Below are 18,473 nucleotides of genomic sequence, written 5' to 3' on the forward strand. Positions count from 1 at the left end.
GAGTGAGCAATATATTTTATGTGTGGTATGTTCATAATGCAGGAAGAGCAGCTTTGGCATTTTTCTTGGAATTCGTTAGCCCATAAGATAAATTTTGCTGAGAAGCCTGCATTTGTAAAATATATTTATCTCTGGGCATGTCATTGCCACACTGCAGCAGTGTAAAAGAGAAAATCAATTTTGTGTTAGATTTCAAAATTACGTATAGCTAGGACCAGTGTTGAATAAAACTTAAATTTCACATCTGTCTGTAAAGGAAAATCTGAAGAACATTTACATTATTTTTACATTTACATTACATTATTTTTACATTTATGTTATTTACATTTATTAAAAATTATTTCTATTTAGATTTTACAAATTTAGTTTTTTATAACACCAAAATGAAGAAATTAAAATTTTATTTGCAACAGCAGCAGTAAATACCATTGAAGAAATTATATATTTAAGTCAAAACTGGTTTTTAAGTTCTCTAATGCAGAAAATGGTTCCATAAAATTTTTGTTACTATTTTTTACTAATTTCTTTTTTATTTTAAGACGTGTACTGAAGGTAAGAGCTTTCTTAATTGAAATAACATTATGCATTCCCTACAACTCATCATCGAAATACTTTTTCTTGAAAGATAAGTGCCTTTTCAGTAGTCCACTGCAGTTCAATGGGAAATTAATACATGTGGCATCCCTCTAACTTCAAGTCCTGCTATTTTACCATCCCCAGTTAGAAGCAGGTTTGTTTTTTTTTGTTTGTTTAATTATATTTACAATGACATCATGTGCTTCAATCATGCAGATTTCACATTTATTGTCATATGGTGAATAATTCATTGCAGCAGAAAAAAATTTAGTAGTCCATTCATACTTCAGTGTATTTTCAGACCAGTCCCCTTGAAAGAATCTCGGATGACTACCAGGGAAGACAAGCAATAACCACTAATATTCCATCTTTGCATGCACTCTTCTCTGAGGTCTGCAGAGATTGTGGAAAACCATGTCAGCTCCATACTTTTCCTGCCAGTGTTTTTCCCTGAAAAGCTGGTCAACCTTAGATAGATTGGACCACATAAAACAACCACAAATTGTCTCTTTTCAGAATTTGTCTGTTGAATAGGATTACCATCTGGGCACTCAAATGGCAAAGAGAAAGGAAAAAATAAAAAGGTTCGGCAAGACTTTTTATAGCTCTAAGATTATACGTGTAATGCCTTCACTCACTGTTTTCTTGAAAGAAGAGCTCACTGCAGCTTCACTTGTTACCTTCTTCCTAGGAAATGTCTGGTCTCCAGCAGGGATTGTGATCTTGATGGTTGCCACCGCGTTGTTTAAGTTGAGCAGCTAATACCCAAAACATGTGTCAGCACTTACCCTGTGTTTACACCCAAATTAGTGATGTGAACAGTCTGTAATGTGAGCAAACTACAATCTGATTTCAAATCAAACAGTACTTTGTTCTGAAACACTGTTAGTAATGTAAGTGGAACTAGTGTATTTAAAAATAAGGAATTGTATCTGCTCTCTAGGAAAAGAAAGTGTCATTTCCTGCTTGTTTTCTTTTCCTGAGGTGGAGTTTGTTGGCCTTTCCTTCTGTTTTGTTTTTTGATTTTGTTTTTTTTTTTGTCATGGGAACATATTTCTCTATGTTCCTTCCATACAATTAAAGAGCTGGTATGCCAGGGGAGCTATTCCTGATTCATTCCAGGCACTGACACCCTTATTCTGCAGTAAGTGTTTTAATCCTTATTCATTCAAGTAGCTTATTGTATGCAAATACATAAGCATTTTGTTAAATAGGAAATGGGAGTTCCTGTAAGTGTTCATCTCCCTAAACCTGCTTATGTTGTGGGGCCTGCCTCATTATATAAGGCTTTGTGCTCATGTTTCACATTATTAAAATTGCTGTCAGGGTTTCTTTCTTAAATTTCTTAACTATCTGCCAAGTTTCCCTTTACAGAAGAGCACTTCAGACAGAACAAACGAAAGCTGGAAAAGTCATATATTTCAAATATTTTTTCTGCCAAGTTTTTGTAACGCTGGAAACAAAATACAAAAGATGCCTTATTCCTTCATGTCACCGCCCATTTCTTTCATCCTTTCCCTCTGTATGCCATTTCAATCAAAAATGCCACACTGAAATGAAGTTCATAATTGAAGGGAAAGGCAGGTAATGCCTGAGTTGCAATCTGAATTGCTGAATACCCAGGCTCATTCCCATTCACATTCAATGGACTCTTTGATCCATGGGTGGTTGGTGTGGTGTACTGGGGCTCTTGGGGCTGGTCCTGCACCCAGCAGACCTTGCCCTCAGCCGTGGGGCAGGGTGTTGATTCAGTGTGGATTTGAAGTGCCTGAAGTCTTGTATCACGATGGCAACATCAGCCAGGTATGCTGATGGACTAGCACCTGAGTCCTACAGTATCTCACCTCTTCTTAAAGGCCTTTGGTCAACACAGCCTTACACTACGCTTTTAGCCTGTAACAGTCAAATCTCAATTCTGACTGTGGTGCTAAAACACTCTCACCAAGTACTTTTTCTAAAAGCAATTCTACATTAGGAGCCAGATACATATTTTCTACTTTTAGTAACATTAATTCTTCTGGGTTTGGTTTGTTTGGTTCATTTTCTATTTCTCTTGGAAAGATGCAGTCTCTACTGAGCAGAATATCCAAAATCAGTGTTCTCCACCTTTATTGTACTGCTGTTGTTCACCTTTCATACCTATTATTCACAGTCTCATACCCATTATGTTTGTGTTTTCCTTTATGGAAGCAAAATTAAAGCAAAAGACCCATTTATGTGTGCAGTTGATCCCACTGTATGATTCATGCAAGGAACATACTGGATTTGTTGATATTCTATACCAGACAGTCAATTATCATTTCAGAACCTTAAAAAAAAAAAGGGGGGGGGGAAAGAAGTGACAGAAAGACAAAATATGTGTGTTTTTTAAGAAATTCTCATAATATTATAATTATTTTACTCAGTAAGACAGAAAATAGAGGCAAGCAACACTGTTTCTGTTAAGTTTTTCTGCTTTCTTGAGTTAGTTTTCTTAATTTGTGAGGCAGAAGTGATGCCAGCTTTTTTTAGAAGAATGAAAACCTGTCAACAGGATGAATTCTTCTTGCAGCAGGCAGCTCTCACAGAAGCAGGTTAGGTAAATTGCTAGAGGCAGTCTGTCAGCACCAGCATCCCAGCACACCTCATGTACAGAACATTCCTGCTGGCCAGAATAACTTCAGATGTAAGAGAAAGTCACAGGAAGGCAAAACTGAATCTGGTTACTTGCACCCTTCCTTTGCCAAAAGGACAAGTTTGTTTTTGTGATAAAAGCTTAAAAATTGGTCCTTAAATTAGCAACAAAGTCAACATCAATGACAGTGAAGTCTTTTCAAGAATATTCTATTTTGAGACATTCTCTTATTTCAAAGAGTAGAAATTTCCTGGATGGTTTATGACAATTCATATCAAAGCCATTTACAGCACTTTTTCATTTCTTTTTCCTCTCTCTTCAGATCCTTTTTCTCACATATGCTTGTTGATGATAAGTTGGTTTGCTCTATTATTTTACAATGATTTATGCTTTTTGTTCAAGTAGGAATTTGAGCCCTCTGTTTTGCTTACTAATGCTCAGCAACATGTTAAGCCGCCTTCCATTAGACAAAATGTAGGCCCTTTGTTCCTGGATAGATTACATGGCTTGAAATTGTCAACCTTAACTCTATTGAGAGTACATGAATTTTCATTTCAGCTTCCCAAATACTGTTTCAGATTATGGCTTGAATATTAGAAATTGTGGATTTCTGTAAGATAAATTGTGATGTTTTCATAACAAGTGAGACATCAGATTCACCCACTCTTAGAATGATCTGCAGGCATGCAGAAACTAATTATTACTTATTTTCTATCAGTCAGTCTTGGACTTTGCAACAGAATACCTGTTCTGCCTGAAAAATGTTATAGCAAAGAGTAAGATAAGAGATAAATCCAAGAAAAGGGATAGCATTCATGAGGAGAATCAAGAGAGACATTAAGTAATATATAGAGGAAGACGAGAAAAGATGGAAGTTATTTAAGCTTAGAAAAACCTTAAAATAGGATATGTTGACATTAAATTTGACCCAGCATATGAGAAGAACTTTGGAGGAATTTTTAGCTTGTCTGGACATGAACAGAGAAGCTCTTAATGCCTGTGAAACACATAGACTGGAGATGCATGAAGTGAGTCTGGAAAACCAGAGTTCCAGTTATACTGAAAGAAAGGGTGAGGCAAATCTTGGAAGAATAAACATCCAAGTAGGACTTCTGGTTAGAATGCCTCACTTTTAGTTTCTTTGACTGGTTATATGCTTTGGGATTCACTGGGGCAAAAGGTAAAGTGGCAGTAATATTTATTCCTGATGTATTCATTTTCTATTCAGGTTACACATTTGTTTGATAATGGAGGAACTGTCTTCTTTGCTATTTTCATGGCAATTTGGGGTAAGTGCATTTTTATTTGTATTTTTAGTTCACCTGACCCTTTTATAGGATTACTGAGTAAAGGGAGATTATAGCTCTAGAGAAAATTTAAGGAAGGATTGTGGTTTTGTCACACAACCTCTTTTATTCCTGTTTCATCAGTTTCAACTTCTGTGCTAGCAGTGGGTGGAAATACCTTTTATCATTAATGTAATAACTGTGTTCAAAATCTTCATGTCTTCAGGCCTGAATTTTATATCACGTAGGTGGAAGTCTTTTAAGAGGCAATCATGGAGGTTAACTTACTTATCTGGAGTCAATATAAAAATGACATCATGTAGAGAATTCTTGTAGAACAAATGAGAACAATTTTGTGGGAGCTATAGTATAGGAAAGACTTGATGGTAAGTACTTAATTTTAATACCTATATTCAAATTCTTATTCTGAATATCTCATTATATTCACTCTGACATCACACACATCATGTCATGGGGCCCAAAGCCAAGCAGAGGCTACTGTTTAACAGGAGTTACCAAGGACAGTCTTGTCTCTCTTAGAAGGTCAGTGTCATAGTGTCACACAAGACATGTAATAGTTCCAGCATGAAATGCTTGCTGGAATTACCTTTCACTGAAGCTAACAGTATTTGGCTACTGGAAATAGGGAAAACTAGTATTATAACAAGAGATAATGAATTTTACCAATGTAAATGTTTGTCTGTGTAAACCCCGAGAAAATAATACCAGTTTGCATTCGTACAACTCTCTGAATTGAAGCCAGGATTTTACAATTTTAAATAGAGTCAAATGGCACACAACAGCTTTATTTAAGTAATATGTATTAAAAAGTATTAATAATTCTAACTTCAAGTGAAGGATGAGCGAATGTCACAGATTTTGGAGGCTGGCCTGGTAAAAGCAAAAAAAATATTCAAACAGCAAAACATCAGAGCTGCATAGACAACACAAGAAACACATGCACATGCATGCAAAAACCATAATTAAGTTGTTAAAAATTAACACAGTATAACTGGCATGCTTTATTGCTTGCCTCAGTGATATTTCTTCATTGGCACCTGATCATGCTTTTGTAGCCTTGCAATTACTAATAATTAGTTTCATAATTTCCTAAAAGACACTGCACTTGGTTATATAGTTACCAGACAATGCTGGTAGCTTCTATGTCTTCATTTCTGTCTTTGAGCTTCCCTCAGAGCCTTTTTCAGCTTTTTCCCCTTGCCGTTTTCAGCTGAGGCTGAGGTTCTAGTGAAAGGGGGAATTCATAGAATGTCCACATTCGTGACCAGAAGTTACCCAAGGCAGAATTTTACCTGGATGCTATTTGTCTATATTATTTCTAATAAAGCAAGTATAATATCCTTCCAGCAAAGCCATAGGTTGATCACTTAATTACAAAGTCAAAGAGTGATGGGGGCCCTGCCTGCTGCCTGTCCCTTTATCTTGTGATTTTTGCCTTTGCTTTCCAAAACGTTTGCACACTAATAGTTGTAACAGAACAGCTGCCAGGTCCTTTTGGAAAAAGGAAAGCATGAGGGTAACAGGTGAGAAGATAATCTGAAGCTGACATTACAGTGAAAGGTGGGATGGTGTCATGTCAGCCATAGGAATGCCGTCAGATGGGCAGCCTAAGTTGTCTTCCACTGCCTTGTGTGCTGTGCTGCTTCTGTCATCTGGCACATATCCAAAACTTGTATCATATGGTCCAAGTGAGTTGTCTAAGTGGAGAACTAAAAGGATAATGGGATTATTTTTTTATATATTGCTTGAAAGTTTTATATACTGCTTGAAAGATTTGTATCCCTGTATACTCACAATTTAGTTCAGCAGTCCTTTGCAGCTAAATCCAGTCAACCTCTTATCACAGTATCACAGTATCACAATATGTTAGAGATTGGAAGGGACCTCAAAAGATCATCTAGTCCAATCCCCCTGCCGGAGCAGGAACACCTAGATAAGGTTACACAGGAATGTGTCCAGGTGGGTTTTGAATGTCTCCAAACAAGGAGATTCCACAACCTCCCTGGGCAGCCTGTTCCAGTGTTCCGTCACCCTCACTGAGAAGAAGTTTCTTCTCAGGTTTAAGTGGAACCTCTTGTCCTCCAATTTGTACCCATTACCCCTTGTCCTTTCATTGTTTGCCACTGAGAAGAGCCTGGCTCCATCCTCGTGACACTCCCCTTTTATATATTTATATACACTAATAAGGTCACCCCTCAATCTCCTCTTCTCCAAACTATAGAGACCCAGCTCCCTCAGTCTTTCCTCATAAGGGAGATGCTCCACTCCCTTAATCATCTTAGTTGCCCTGCGCTGGACTCTCTCCAGCAGGTCCCTGTCCTTTTTAAACTGAGGGGCCCAGAACTGGACACAATATTCCAGATGAGGTCTCACCAGGGCAGAGTAGAGGGGAAGGAGGACCTCTCTCGACCTACTAACCACCCCCCTTCTAATACAACCCAGGATGCCATTGGCCTTCTTGGCCACAAGGGCACAGTGTCGGCTCATGGTCAACCTGTCGTCCACCAGGACCCCCAGGTCCCTCTCCCCTACACTGCTCTCTAAGAGGTCGTTCCCCAATCTATACTGGAACCTGGGGTTGTTCCTGCCCAGATGCAGGACTCTACACTTTCCCTTGTTATATTTCATCAAGTTATTCCCCGCCCAGCTCTCCAGCCTGTCCAGGTCCCTCTGGATGGCAGCACAGCCTTCTGGCGTGTCGGCCACCCCTCCCAGCTTAGTGTCATCAGCAAACCTGCTGATAGTACACTCAATTCCCTCATCTAAATCATTGATGAATATATTAAATAATACTGGTCCCAGTACCGACCCTTGAGGCACTCCACTAGATACAGGCCTCCAACTAGACTCCGCCCCATAGACTACAACTCTCTGGCTTCTCTCCTTCAGCCAATTCACAGTCCACCTCACTACCCGATCATCCAGACCACACTTCCTCAATTTAGCCGCAAGGATGCTGTGGGAGACCGTGTCAAACGCTTTGCTGAAGTCAAGGTAGACCACATCCACCGCTCTGCCATCATCCATCCACCGTGTTATTTCCTCATAAAAGGCTACGAGATTGGTCAAGCATGACTTCCCCTTGGTGAAGCCATGTTGACTGCCCCTCATAACCCTCTTATCCTTGATATGCCTTAAGATGGCACCAAGGATAAGGTGTTCCATCACTTTCCCAGGAATGGAGGTGAGGCTAACCGGTCTATAGTTACCCGGGTCCTCCTTCTTGCCCTTTTTGAAGACAGGAGTGACATTTGCTTTCCTCCAGTCCTCAGGCACCTCTCCCGTTTCCCAAGACTTGGTAAAGATGATGGAGAGCGGTCTAGCAATGACCTCAGCCAGTTCCCTCAGCACCCGCGGGTGCATCCCATCTGGACCCATGGATTTATGGATGTCCAGATTGCTCAACTGGTCTTTAACCCATTCCTCATCGACTAAGGCAGACCGCTCCGTTGACCTATCTTCATCCGAGGTCTCAGCGGTACAGGGCTCTTCAGGACTGCCTCCGGCAGAGTAGACAGAGACAAAGAAGGCATTCAGTAACTCTGCCATCTCTGTATCTTCTGTCACCAGGGCACCCGTCCCGTTCATCAGCGGGCCTACATTGCCTCTGGTGTTAGTTTTACCTGCCATGTATTTGAAAAAGCTCTTTCTGCTGTCCTTGACCCCTCTCGCCAGCTTTTTTTTTTATGTTTGAGAGAGCAAAATATGAAGGCCCTGATCCACAGTCTTCTGAAGATAAAACAGTCCTCCCAGTAAGGTCCATTCAGCACTACATGGGTGGTCAACTTTCAAAGCTGTTTCCTAATCTGACATTCTGGCAGCTTTCAGCTCTTGCATTTAAGCCAGAGAGGGTATGTTGCCAGAGTTTTATTTTCATTTGATTTCATATGAGAAAAAAAGTGTGTTTGGGCTCTCAATGTTTGTTTAAATGTTTAAAAATAAAGTCCAGGAACATGATACAAATGTTTGGATACTATGTGATTATGCTTTAATGCGAGTTTATACATATTCATGGCAAACATAAAATCAATCTTCCTTTTAAACCTTTTTAAAAATATTTTTACTCCTGAGAGCAGATATAGCTTCATCCCTCATTCTATAACTGAAGTTGGGTGAGTAAGGAGTCTAGCCTTATTCAGTTAACCAAAGTTTGGGAGAGCTTTTGAGCTGTAATTTTGAACTTGCCCACAGTTCTTTCAGTAGGTTCACTGATACTAGTTAACGGTATTTTCTGATATTTTAGAGGTTGAAAAAAATAACTTGTAAAGCAGAAACACAAAGGGGAGTATTTTTAAGCTAAAATTTAAAAATAATAAAGTGCTATCAGTTGAAGACTAGTTTGAGTGGAGTTGATGATACGATTCCTAATAAATTATTCTGGCAGTCATGGGGTAAAGGTTGGACTTGATGAACTTAAAGGACTTTTCCAGCCTGCTTGATTCTATGATTCTGTGATTAAGACCAGACTATTTAAGCAGCTCTGTGCAGAAGCAACAAAATGTTCTTATCCAAAACATTTGTACTATTACTTACCTGGGTCATTCCTTGTATCATCATAAAGCCGTCTGTGGGAAAAAGACTCAGACCTCTTCTTACCACATATAAAATACCCAATCACACCAATTAATATAGACAACAAAATGGCTCCTACAATGACACCAACTATTACTTCTCCTTTGTTCATTTTGTCTAGGAGAGAAGAAAAGAATAGAAAGTTGAATAACAAGAATAAATCTGTAAGTTCAGGCACTTGACTCGTGCTTTATAGCAGTTAAGGGTTTTGTGAAGTTAGGCTTTTCACTAAGGATCTTAAACACTTTGCAGACTGACTAAACCAGCCTCCCTGCAGAAACCTTCTGCCCTTGGAAAAGAAAACAGACATTTCCATCCTTGACTTTCAGGGAAATAACGTGGGTTTAAAACAAAAAGGGAAGGCTGAATGAGCTTTTTTAGTCAAATAAAAAGGTTTCAGGTTTAATTACAGAATCAGCCACTGTCTTTTTCTTGAAAGAAGTAAGCAGTAATCACTCTTTGAATGCAGTTATTTTTAAGTATTTAAGCCAGCAGTTAAAACTGCAGCCTCTGAATTTCAAGTGATTAACTTTTAGAGTGCCAACTTTTGAGTATGTAAGGCAAGAAATCCAGTAGTTCTTTCTGCACTTGTTCAGTTATCAGAATAACTGCATTCCTCGAAGATATTTCTTAAAATTAATAAAAAATTTCTTCTAAGTATTCTGTTTTTCTTGGAATTGAACTTGCTTTCCCACCCCACTTTCTTTTTGGTCACGTTATCGAAAAATGAGGTACATTATAATTATTAGAACAGTGATGGTAGTTGATGCTCCTGCAGTTCCTGGTACAAACTGTACTCCACTGGATATGATGGATAAGCCTGTGTTAAAAGCTTGAAAGCCAGTTAATGACAGAAGTTACTGTGTGTTCTAATCCTTCCTTTTATTTTTCTGCTGACCTGATTTAGAACAGCAGGGTAGAAAAGTTCCATGACAGTTTTATACTCCTTTGTTTTCCCACGCATACTTGACTTGATAATTAAATGCACAATTTAATATAATTCCTTTGGAAGTATTTATAAGAAGTTATCTTTGGTCACAAAAGTTTCTGAACTTAAATAAGTTGATGTGTTACATGCTTTAAATCACAGAATGGTTTGGGTTGGAAGGGTTCTGAAAACTTGTCCAGTTTCAACCCCCTGTCACCAGCAGGGACACCTTATGCTAGACCAGGTTGCTCCAAGCCCTTGAGCACTGACATTGCCAGGGATGGGGCAGCCACAGCTTCTCTGGGCAATCTATGCCAGGGCCTCATGACCTTCTCAGGGAAGAACTTCTTCCTTATATCTAACCAAAATCTACCCTTTTTCAGTTTAAAGCAATTCCCCTTTGTCCCGTCCCTATAAGGCTTTGTCAAAAGACCTGTTCTCCACGTTGAGCAAGCCCAACTCTCTCAGCTTGTCTCTATAGCAGAGGTGCTCCAGCCCTCGCAGCATCTTTATCTTTGTGGCCCTTCTCTGGACTCACTCCACATCTGTCTTAGGTGAGGGCCCCAGGTGTTATTTCTGCACATCTTCATTGAAGGTCCACTCCAGTATGAATGGGCAGTATGTGTCATTAGCTTCCCCTATTTTTGCAAGTATTAAACAAGTAAACAGCAAATAAGAAAAAAAAATTAAACCCGCCTTTTTTATTTGGGTGAGTTTTATTTTTAGTCTGTACTAAATCACTTCTTAATTCACATATCTGATAAAGCATCCTGTTCAAGGAAAAAGTGTTATAATTTTGTTAAATCAGTTGGTCCTCAGTTATAGACTTACCTGCATTGGCATCTTTTGAATCAGGCAATGCAGTAGAAGAGTTACTGAAATTATGGTTCAGCTCAGTTGCCTGCAGAATGGTGCTGGAGTTTGTTGTGGTACCCTCCTCCTTCACTGTGGGTGATGTCAGAGCAACGCTGGTGGGGAACAATGTGGTGGCATTGGCTGAAGAATTATCACTGGGGAGCACCACAGCCGAAGGTGTGCCGTAGGTGACTGTGGAGTTACTTGATTTCTCTGTGGACGTAGAAGTAGCTGCAGCACTTTTGGTCAGTCGAGAAAGCTCACTTGTTGTTGTAAGTGTCGCTAAAGATACTGGGATTCTGTTGAAGGTTGTGGCAGAGTTGTTTATTCCATCTTTAGATACTGTAGTGGCAACTGAAGATAAAGTGGTGCCATCAGTGGATGTTGGGGGTGTGCTGTTTGGCTGACTGCTCATCTCTGTTGTTTCTGCTACATTTTCTTTGACGTTGGCCGTTGCTGGTGCAGCATGACTGATGATAGAAGGATTTATGGCAGTAGTTGCAGTCGGAACCAATCTCCATGAAGTTGATTGCACTGTAGACCAATTGTTATCTCTAATTGAGCCATTGCTATCACCTGCTCCATTTACTTTCATGCCCTTGGTATTGCTTTTGTTCCATTGCAGCCTTACAAGCAGAAAAATGAAAATCTTTCCACAGGATAATTGCATAGTGTTGACTTCAAAGTTTGTTATATGAAGAATCTGCAAGAAATTCACTTTTGTCCATGGTTTTATTTTGCAAAACAAAGCTACTTTTACCAAATAAGCTGGTAAAAGAAAGTGTTATAGTACAGAAAATATCACGTTTACCATATGTTGATGCTGAAAACTTCACATCCCTAAGTGTTAATGACCAAGAGAATGACCTAAAGAATACTGATAATCAACAAACGCTTTTTACACAAGAACATTCCATGGCTCTGTAAACAGGCCTTGTACTCAGAGAGGAATGATTCAAAACCACTTTGCTATAGAGAAAGGTAATGGCAACATATTTGGGTGGCACACCCAAGGCAATGCCTTCTGGACAGGCAGCAGCTCCAGGAACGTGCTGAAGAGTTATGCTCCATTGCTAAGAAATATAATTGTTACAATTAGCCCTGACCTGATGGGTAATTTTTTGTGACCCTGAGCAGTGAGTGTCATCTGAATGCTACCAGGTGCAAGCTGACAACTAGATCAGTCCCGCGGTTATGGATGGTGCTGAATTTGTGGGGGAACCTCTTTTCCTGTAGGAGACTGGAGGCTATGTATTATGCATTATCTTTTCAAATGCTAGATTCAGAAGGATGAGGAAAAACTCATCTTGAAGTTACACAGTTGCAGCAGGCACCTTGTTCAGTGTATCCATGAGGTTTTGGCAGGGAGAGGTGTGTTTTCTCTACAGATGAGAAAGTATGTAGTAAACTTTATGTAGTAAACAGTGGCATGATGAGCGTATTATTAATAGCACCTCTGTTTCTTATGGTCTGAAGTAGCATGTTCATATTTGCAGAGCTCTCACTTATGCTTTTTAAGCCTCATCAAGCAGAATATTTTTACCTTTACATCAGTGATCCAACAATAGACTGAACAAATATAAAGCAAACATAAAGAATTTATCTTCTAGAATCCAGAAAGAAATCATAGCAAATCATGGTCCCAGAAACATAATGGATTTTTGCTCCACAGCTCTTTGCTCTAAAATTCAGATTCCTCTTCAAGGATGAGTTACTTCTCAGTTCAGTGAGCAATGAATATTAAATTTTCAAGCTTAAATGTATTTTAATTTTTGTACTGAGAAAATAATTTATGACTTTTTAGTGAATTATGAAGAGGAATATAAATATGAATAATAATCTATGATGATTTTAATTTTTCTCCTCTTACTAGCTAGCAATGTGACAAGTGTAAGTGCCCTGGCTCACCTTCCTAAGTGTGTATTTCCTGTTCATTTCCACGATAACTAAACTCAGCAGAAGCACTAACAGTGCAGCAGTACCATTTTTTTACAGAAGTTTGGTAAAAAGTAGCATACACAGAATATATTCTTCCCTTCACCATACCAAGCATTTAAAATGGGATCTGAACTGATTCTGAGAGAACTCTCATACTTACAGGATCATAGAATAGCTAGGGTTGGAAAGGACTTTTAAGATCATCTAGTTCCAACTCCCCTGCCATGGGCAGGGACACCTCACACTATACCATCTCACCCAAGGCTTCGCCCAGCCTGGCCTTGAGCACTGCGAGGGATGGAGCATTCACAGCTTCCCTGGGCAACCTATTCCAGTTCCTCACCACCCTAACAGGAAAGAATTTCTTCCTTATATCCAATTTAAACTTCCCCTGTTCAAGTTTTCACCCATTACCCCTTGTCCTATCACTACAGTCCCTAATGAAGAGTCCCTCCCCAGCATCCCTGTAGGCCCCCTTCAGATACTGGAAGGCTGCTATGAGGTCTCCACACAGCCTTCTCTTCTCCAGCTGAACAGCCCCAACTTTCTCAGCCTATCTTCATGTGGGAGGTGCTCCAGTCCCCTGATCATCCTCGTGGCCCTTCTCTGAACTTGTTCCAACAGTGCTTGCTGCATAAAGAGCATAAATACCCACTAAAGTATGAATTGGAGTGAAATACTGACATTATTTATTGTTGCTACTTCTCTGCTTTAATGTTTGAATTTAAAAAATGGTGAGGGAGTGATTAAAAAATTATTTTCTCAGAAATTAAATAGAATTTGGCTACAACAGCACTGACTGCCTTCTGGAACACTGTATGAAATAATATATAAGATATTAAATTAATCACATACACTAATAAGCATTTAAAAAGAAAACCCCTCAGACTTACCTTTGAGCTCTACAAAACACGCAAGAGGAGCCTGTTGAAATCCTGCAATGGCCCAGAGTGCAATTAGTCTGGTAGGAAGAAGGGAGTGCAGGGACAATAAACACGGCAGTGTGACGGGGGTGAGGAACGCGCCATCCAGGAGAGGTGAGGTGAGGTGGGGCAGCCCTTCCCTGTACACGTCTGGGAACCAGCCACACTCTTTTGGCTGCTGTCATCACCCAGCTCTGTCATTACAGAGTCCACAGCAATTGCAGTATTTAGGGTAAAGTGGGGAGGCAGTGCTTATTGCTTAATCCTTTGGAAGTATTTGAGCTGGTATTTCAGATGGGTGACTATTTTCTGTAAACTGTAGAAACTATTGTTCCATGTACCATGCAACTATTAATTTAGCAGAAGATAGTTTCTTGTTACTGCAGTTTCCTATGGTACAGTGTGACATGAAAGCTGGAAAAGACCTGTCTTCTACAAAATAAAGTTCTGAGTTCTGTTAAGGAAACCATGCTGCTAGAAATGATTCTAATATGTTTGCAGTTGCAATAATTTTAGATAATCTAAATACAAATGTTCTGAATGTATCAGATGTCATTTTTTAATTTGCAATACATAACAATTTGTTACAACTCTTGCTTTAGGTTTAATATGGACAATACTGGATTAAAGTATAGTTATATAAAGTAATTAAGTATATAAAGTAAGAATGAGGAAGTCAGGCATATGATATATAACTTACTATGCTGATCTAGTCAAACTGTGGGGTGTTTTTGTTATTTTTTAGTGCCTTATGCATAGTTATTTTAGGCAGGTACGTGGTTGAAGAGTGACTCAGAAGTGCTTCAGTATTGTGTGACTGTTTGAGTGGAATTCCATGATGTTGTTCTCTATTTCCACTTTACATTTTTAAGGAATCAAGTGCAAATACTCTTTCATAACTAATCCTTGAGATAAGTGTTGAGGATATGGCCTATGCAGGAGGTGTTTATATAGGGCCAACTACTGGTGTTTTCTTGAAAATACTGCAGTGGACAAGTGGAAGGTTTTCTGTGAAATGGATCAAGTTCTACCTTTTCTAATACCCCTTTTCAGAAAGCAAATTATTTCTGTGGTATGAGGTGGGGTGGTCTGTGAGAGGAGTCTGGTGTAGTGGGTTTGGCTTTCTTTGAAATCTAGCCTTCTCTGCAGTGTGTAACAAGCTTGCTACACATATTTATTGCTGTGTCTGCTAGGATATGCATCTAACAGATTGACCATGAGATCTGAACTGCCCCACCACAAATTTGTGTCCAGATTTGGACCTTAAGCAGCATTAACTAAATAACAAGCAATATACTTGGGTCAACAGTGTACTTCACACCAGCATGCACCCCCACTGGAGTACTGCATCCAGTTCTGGAGTCCTCGGTACAGCAAAGACAGGGACCTGTTGAAGAGGGTCCAGAGAAGGGCTTCAAATGATCAGAAGGCTGGAGCACCTTTCTTTTGAGGAATGACTGAGAGAGTTGGGGTTGTTGTGAGAGAGAGAGCCCAGAGAAGACAAGGCTCTGGGGAGACCTTATTGTGGCCTTTCAGTTCTTAAAAGGGTCCTATAAGAAAGATGAGGAGAGATGTTTTAGCAGGGCCTGTTGTGATAGGATGAGGGGTGATGGTTTTAAAGTAAAGGGGAGAATCAGTCTGCATGTGAGCAAGAAATTCTTTACAACGAGGGTAGTAAAATACTGGCAAAGGTTGCCCAGAAAGGTGGTGGATGCACCATCTCTGGAGATATTCAAGGCCAGGGCTGGATGTAGTTCTGGGCAACCTGATCTAGTTGAAGATGTCCCCCAGGTCATTGCAGGGAGATGGGACTAGGTGACCTTTGAAGGTCCCCTCCAACCCAAACTATTCTACAATTCTGTTTTATGATTCTGTGCACACATTATGGTGCTGAGAAGCCTTTCTGATAGTTTTTTTACAATTAAAGGTTATTTGAATACATGCATAATATGTATTATTTAATATAGTGCTCTGTATGTGACTCAGTTCTTGGCTCAGTGTCATACACCCACAGTGTGGTGCCAGCACGCTAGCACTGAGTGTTGACCTGCTGTTCCTGGAAGGTAAAACCTCCAGCAGTGAACCTGAGTGTGAGCAGACTTGGAGCTATGGCCATATGGTTCAGAGTATTCCAGAAGTTGGAGATGAGACTAACCTTTCATTAAATTATATATTTATTAAGCAGCAGTTTCAATTCTGAAGAGTGTGTCTCAGTAGGTACTGAATCTGTAGGACTTCATTGTTTTGCTTTGCTGCAATGTAACTGACTAAACCTAGTTGGAGGCCTGTATCTAGTGGAGTGCCTCAAGGGTCGGTACTGGGACCAGTATTATTTAATATATTCATCAATGATTTAGATGAGGGAATTGAGAGTACTATCAGCAAGTTTGCTGATGACACTAAGTTGGGAGGAGTGGCCGACACGCCAGAAGGCTGTGCTGCCATCCAGTGAGACCTGGACAGGCTGGAGGAATAACTTGATGAAATATAACAAGGGAAAGTGTAGAGTCTTGCATCTGGGCAGGAACAACCCCAGGTTCCAGTATAGGTTAGGGAACGACCTCTTAGAGAGCAGTGTAGGGGAGAGGGACCTGGGGGTCCTGGTGGACGACAGGTTGACCATGAGCCGACACTGTGCCCTTGTGGCCAAGAAGGCCAATGGCATCCTGGGCTGTATTAAAAGGGGGGTGGTTAGTAGGTCGAGAGAGGTCCTCCTTCCCCTCTACTCAGCCCTGGTGAGACCTCATCTGGAATATTGTGTCCAGTTCTGGGCCCCTCAGTTTAAGAAGGACAGGGACCTGCTGGAGAGAGTCCAGCGCAGGGCAACTAAGATGATTAAGGGAGTGGAGCATCTCCCTTATGAGGAAAGACTGAGGGAGCTGGGTCTCTATAGTTTGGAGAAGAGGAGACTGAGGGGTGACCTTATTAGTGTATATAAATATATAAAGGGGGAGTGTCACGAGGATGGAGCCAGGCTCTTCTCAGTGGCAAACAATGATAGGACAAGGGGAAATGGGTACAAACTGGAACACAAGAGGTTCCACTTAAACCTGAGAAGAAACTTCTTCTCAATGAGGGTGACGGAACACTGGAACAGGCTGCCCAGGGAGGTTGCGGAATCTCCTTCTTTGGAGACATTCAAAACCCGCCTGGACACGTTCCTGTGTAACCTTATCTAGCAGGGGGATTGGACTAGATGATCTTTTGAGGTCCCTTCCAATCTCTAACATACTGTGATACTGTGATACTGTGAAACCTGAACAAGTAATTGAGCAGAGTATTCAGAAGGGGCTTGGCTTGCTGAGGCCAAACTTGGTGGAGAGTTACCTACTGAAAACCCTCAATTTGCACCAGGGGAGGTTTAGATTGGATATTAGGAAAATTTTCTTCACTAAAAGGGTTGCCAAGCATTGGAATAGGCTGCCCAGGGAAGTGATGGAGTCACCATTCCTGGAGGTATTTAAAAGACTTGTCTAGGGACATGGTTTAGTGGTGGACTTGTCAGTGTTGGGTTAACCTTTGGACTCAATGATCTTAAAGGTCTTTTCCAACTTAAATGATTCTGTAATTCTGTGATTTCAGTTCTTCATCAGTGCAAATAATGGCAGTGCAAATAAGGACAGTAAAAATAAAGTAACTTAAGAATTTAAAGATTTTTTTTGGAAGCGTAGAATGAGCAGAACTGCACTGTAGAGCACTGAATGACAAATCCCTAAATGAGTGATTCTGTACCAAAATGCTGGACCATAAAAGGAAGTACACCATATATTATGGGATTTAAAATTCAGAACAGTAATTGAAGCTCTAAAATTGGAAGCAGTGTTCCTGGGAAAAAGCAGGGGAGGCACCAGATGATGTTTTCTGCAGGAAACTGGAAGCCTGTGTGTGACCCTGTAAATTGTAAATCATCCAGAACTCCTGAGTGGCAGGATTAGGCGCAAACAAACTCTGCCAGGTCAAAGCGGTGTTAGAACATGCATCTTGATGATCAAATTATTGGATTAATCATCTACTGTATGTCTTGATTTTCTACAGAAGTTAATTGATAAAAGTCAAAGGTTACCATTTTCAGAGCTGGGAGATCAAAGGAAGAGATGAGTCAGTAGAAGTGCCTAGCAACTGGCACCAGGGGGTTCGATTGAACAGAGAGCAGTCAGAGAAGGGTGGCATTAGCTTTTATTTTACTCTGTCACAGTAGGTTAAATCTATCACTCTATTGTGATAGAGTAAAATCAAGGCAAGCCAGGAACAATCCAGGCTTTCTGCAGAACTAGACAAATACTTGATTTTTGGAATTCTGGTTTTGTTGGTTTTTTTTTTTTTTGCTGTCATTTAGATTAGCAATTAACACCACAGAAGTTTTGTGACTTACCTTTCCCCCCACCCCCAGCAGCTTTTTTCCTGGCTTTTGGCACTATTTTCTTAGTGGCCTTGTAGCATAGCAAAATCACCATGAAATCAGTTCTACTGCATGGAAAAGAACATTGCAGCATTTTTAAGAGCTCAGGTGAATCTGGAAGAGGTACTTTAGTTCGTGTCCATAAGTAGCATAAATGACATAAATTATTATTATTCGTATTATACTCAAGCCTATTATTCATGCTATACCAGAGCCTGAAAACTCTAACTTAGAGACGGATCTTGATTTAAAGAATAAGCAAATTATCCAAAATCTTAAGGGACAGACTGAAATAAATAGCACTGTAAGATTACTATATATCTGACTGAAGACACCATTTGTCTACAGTCTAGTATTACTT

At 40.0% G+C, this 18,473-nt stretch overlaps 2 protein-coding genes across 7 annotated transcripts in view; one reads left to right on the forward strand and one right to left on the reverse strand.

Annotated features, from left to right (window-relative positions):
• The window catches only part of ANO3 (anoctamin 3), a 207,369-nt gene that overhangs the window by 171,028 nt on the left and 17,868 nt on the right, over positions 1-18,473 (forward strand). For all 5 annotated transcript variants that reach the window (XM_061356554.1, XM_061356556.1, XM_061356557.1 and 2 more), the window contains one exon: positions 4,419-4,479. In XM_061356554.1, the coding sequence (XP_061212538.1) occupies positions 4,419-4,479 (61 nt within the window). The remainder of the gene's footprint in view (positions 1-4,418; positions 4,480-18,473) is intronic.
• On the reverse strand, positions 5,700-13,937 carry MUC15 (mucin 15, cell surface associated). 2 transcript variants are annotated; one of them, XM_061356654.1, is made up of 4 exons: positions 13,684-13,929; positions 10,829-11,555; positions 9,031-9,186; positions 5,700-6,206 (listed from the first exon to the last, which is right to left on the reverse strand). In XM_061356654.1, exons 2-4 carry the CDS (start codon positions 11,520-11,522, stop codon positions 6,046-6,048), a joined length of 1,011 nt encoding a protein of 336 aa, XP_061212638.1. In that variant the 5' UTR covers positions 11,523-11,555; positions 13,684-13,929; the 3' UTR covers positions 5,700-6,045. The 2 variants fall into 2 exon arrangements, with proteins under 2 accessions (XP_061212638.1, XP_061212639.1); XM_061356655.1 differs by lacking the exon at positions 9,031-9,186 and having other exon boundaries at positions 13,684-13,937.

The sequence above is a fragment of the Neopsephotus bourkii genome, unplaced genomic scaffold, assembly GCF_033783945.1.
Source record: "Neopsephotus bourkii isolate Nb327-2 ecotype Australia unplaced genomic scaffold, CSIRO-AGI_Nbou_v1 NB_860, whole genome shotgun sequence".
Classification (NCBI taxonomy): domain Eukaryota; kingdom Metazoa; phylum Chordata; class Aves; order Psittaciformes; family Psittacidae; genus Neopsephotus; species Neopsephotus bourkii.

Bases quoted from the DNA above. Each gene is read 5' to 3' on its own strand.
- MUC15 (XM_061356654.1), bottom strand. From the start codon at position 11,522: ATGCAATTATCCTGTGGAAAGATTTTCATTTTTCTGCTTGTAAGGCTG. The intron at 9,187-10,828 runs GTAAGTCTATAA...CTTCTCTCCTAG, and splicing joins TTCAAAAGATGCCAATGCAG to ACAAAATGAACAAAGGAGAA. The intron at 6,207-9,030 runs GTAAGTAATAGT...TTATCCTTTTAG, and splicing joins TGATACAAGGAATGACCCAG to TTCTCCACTTAGACAACTCA.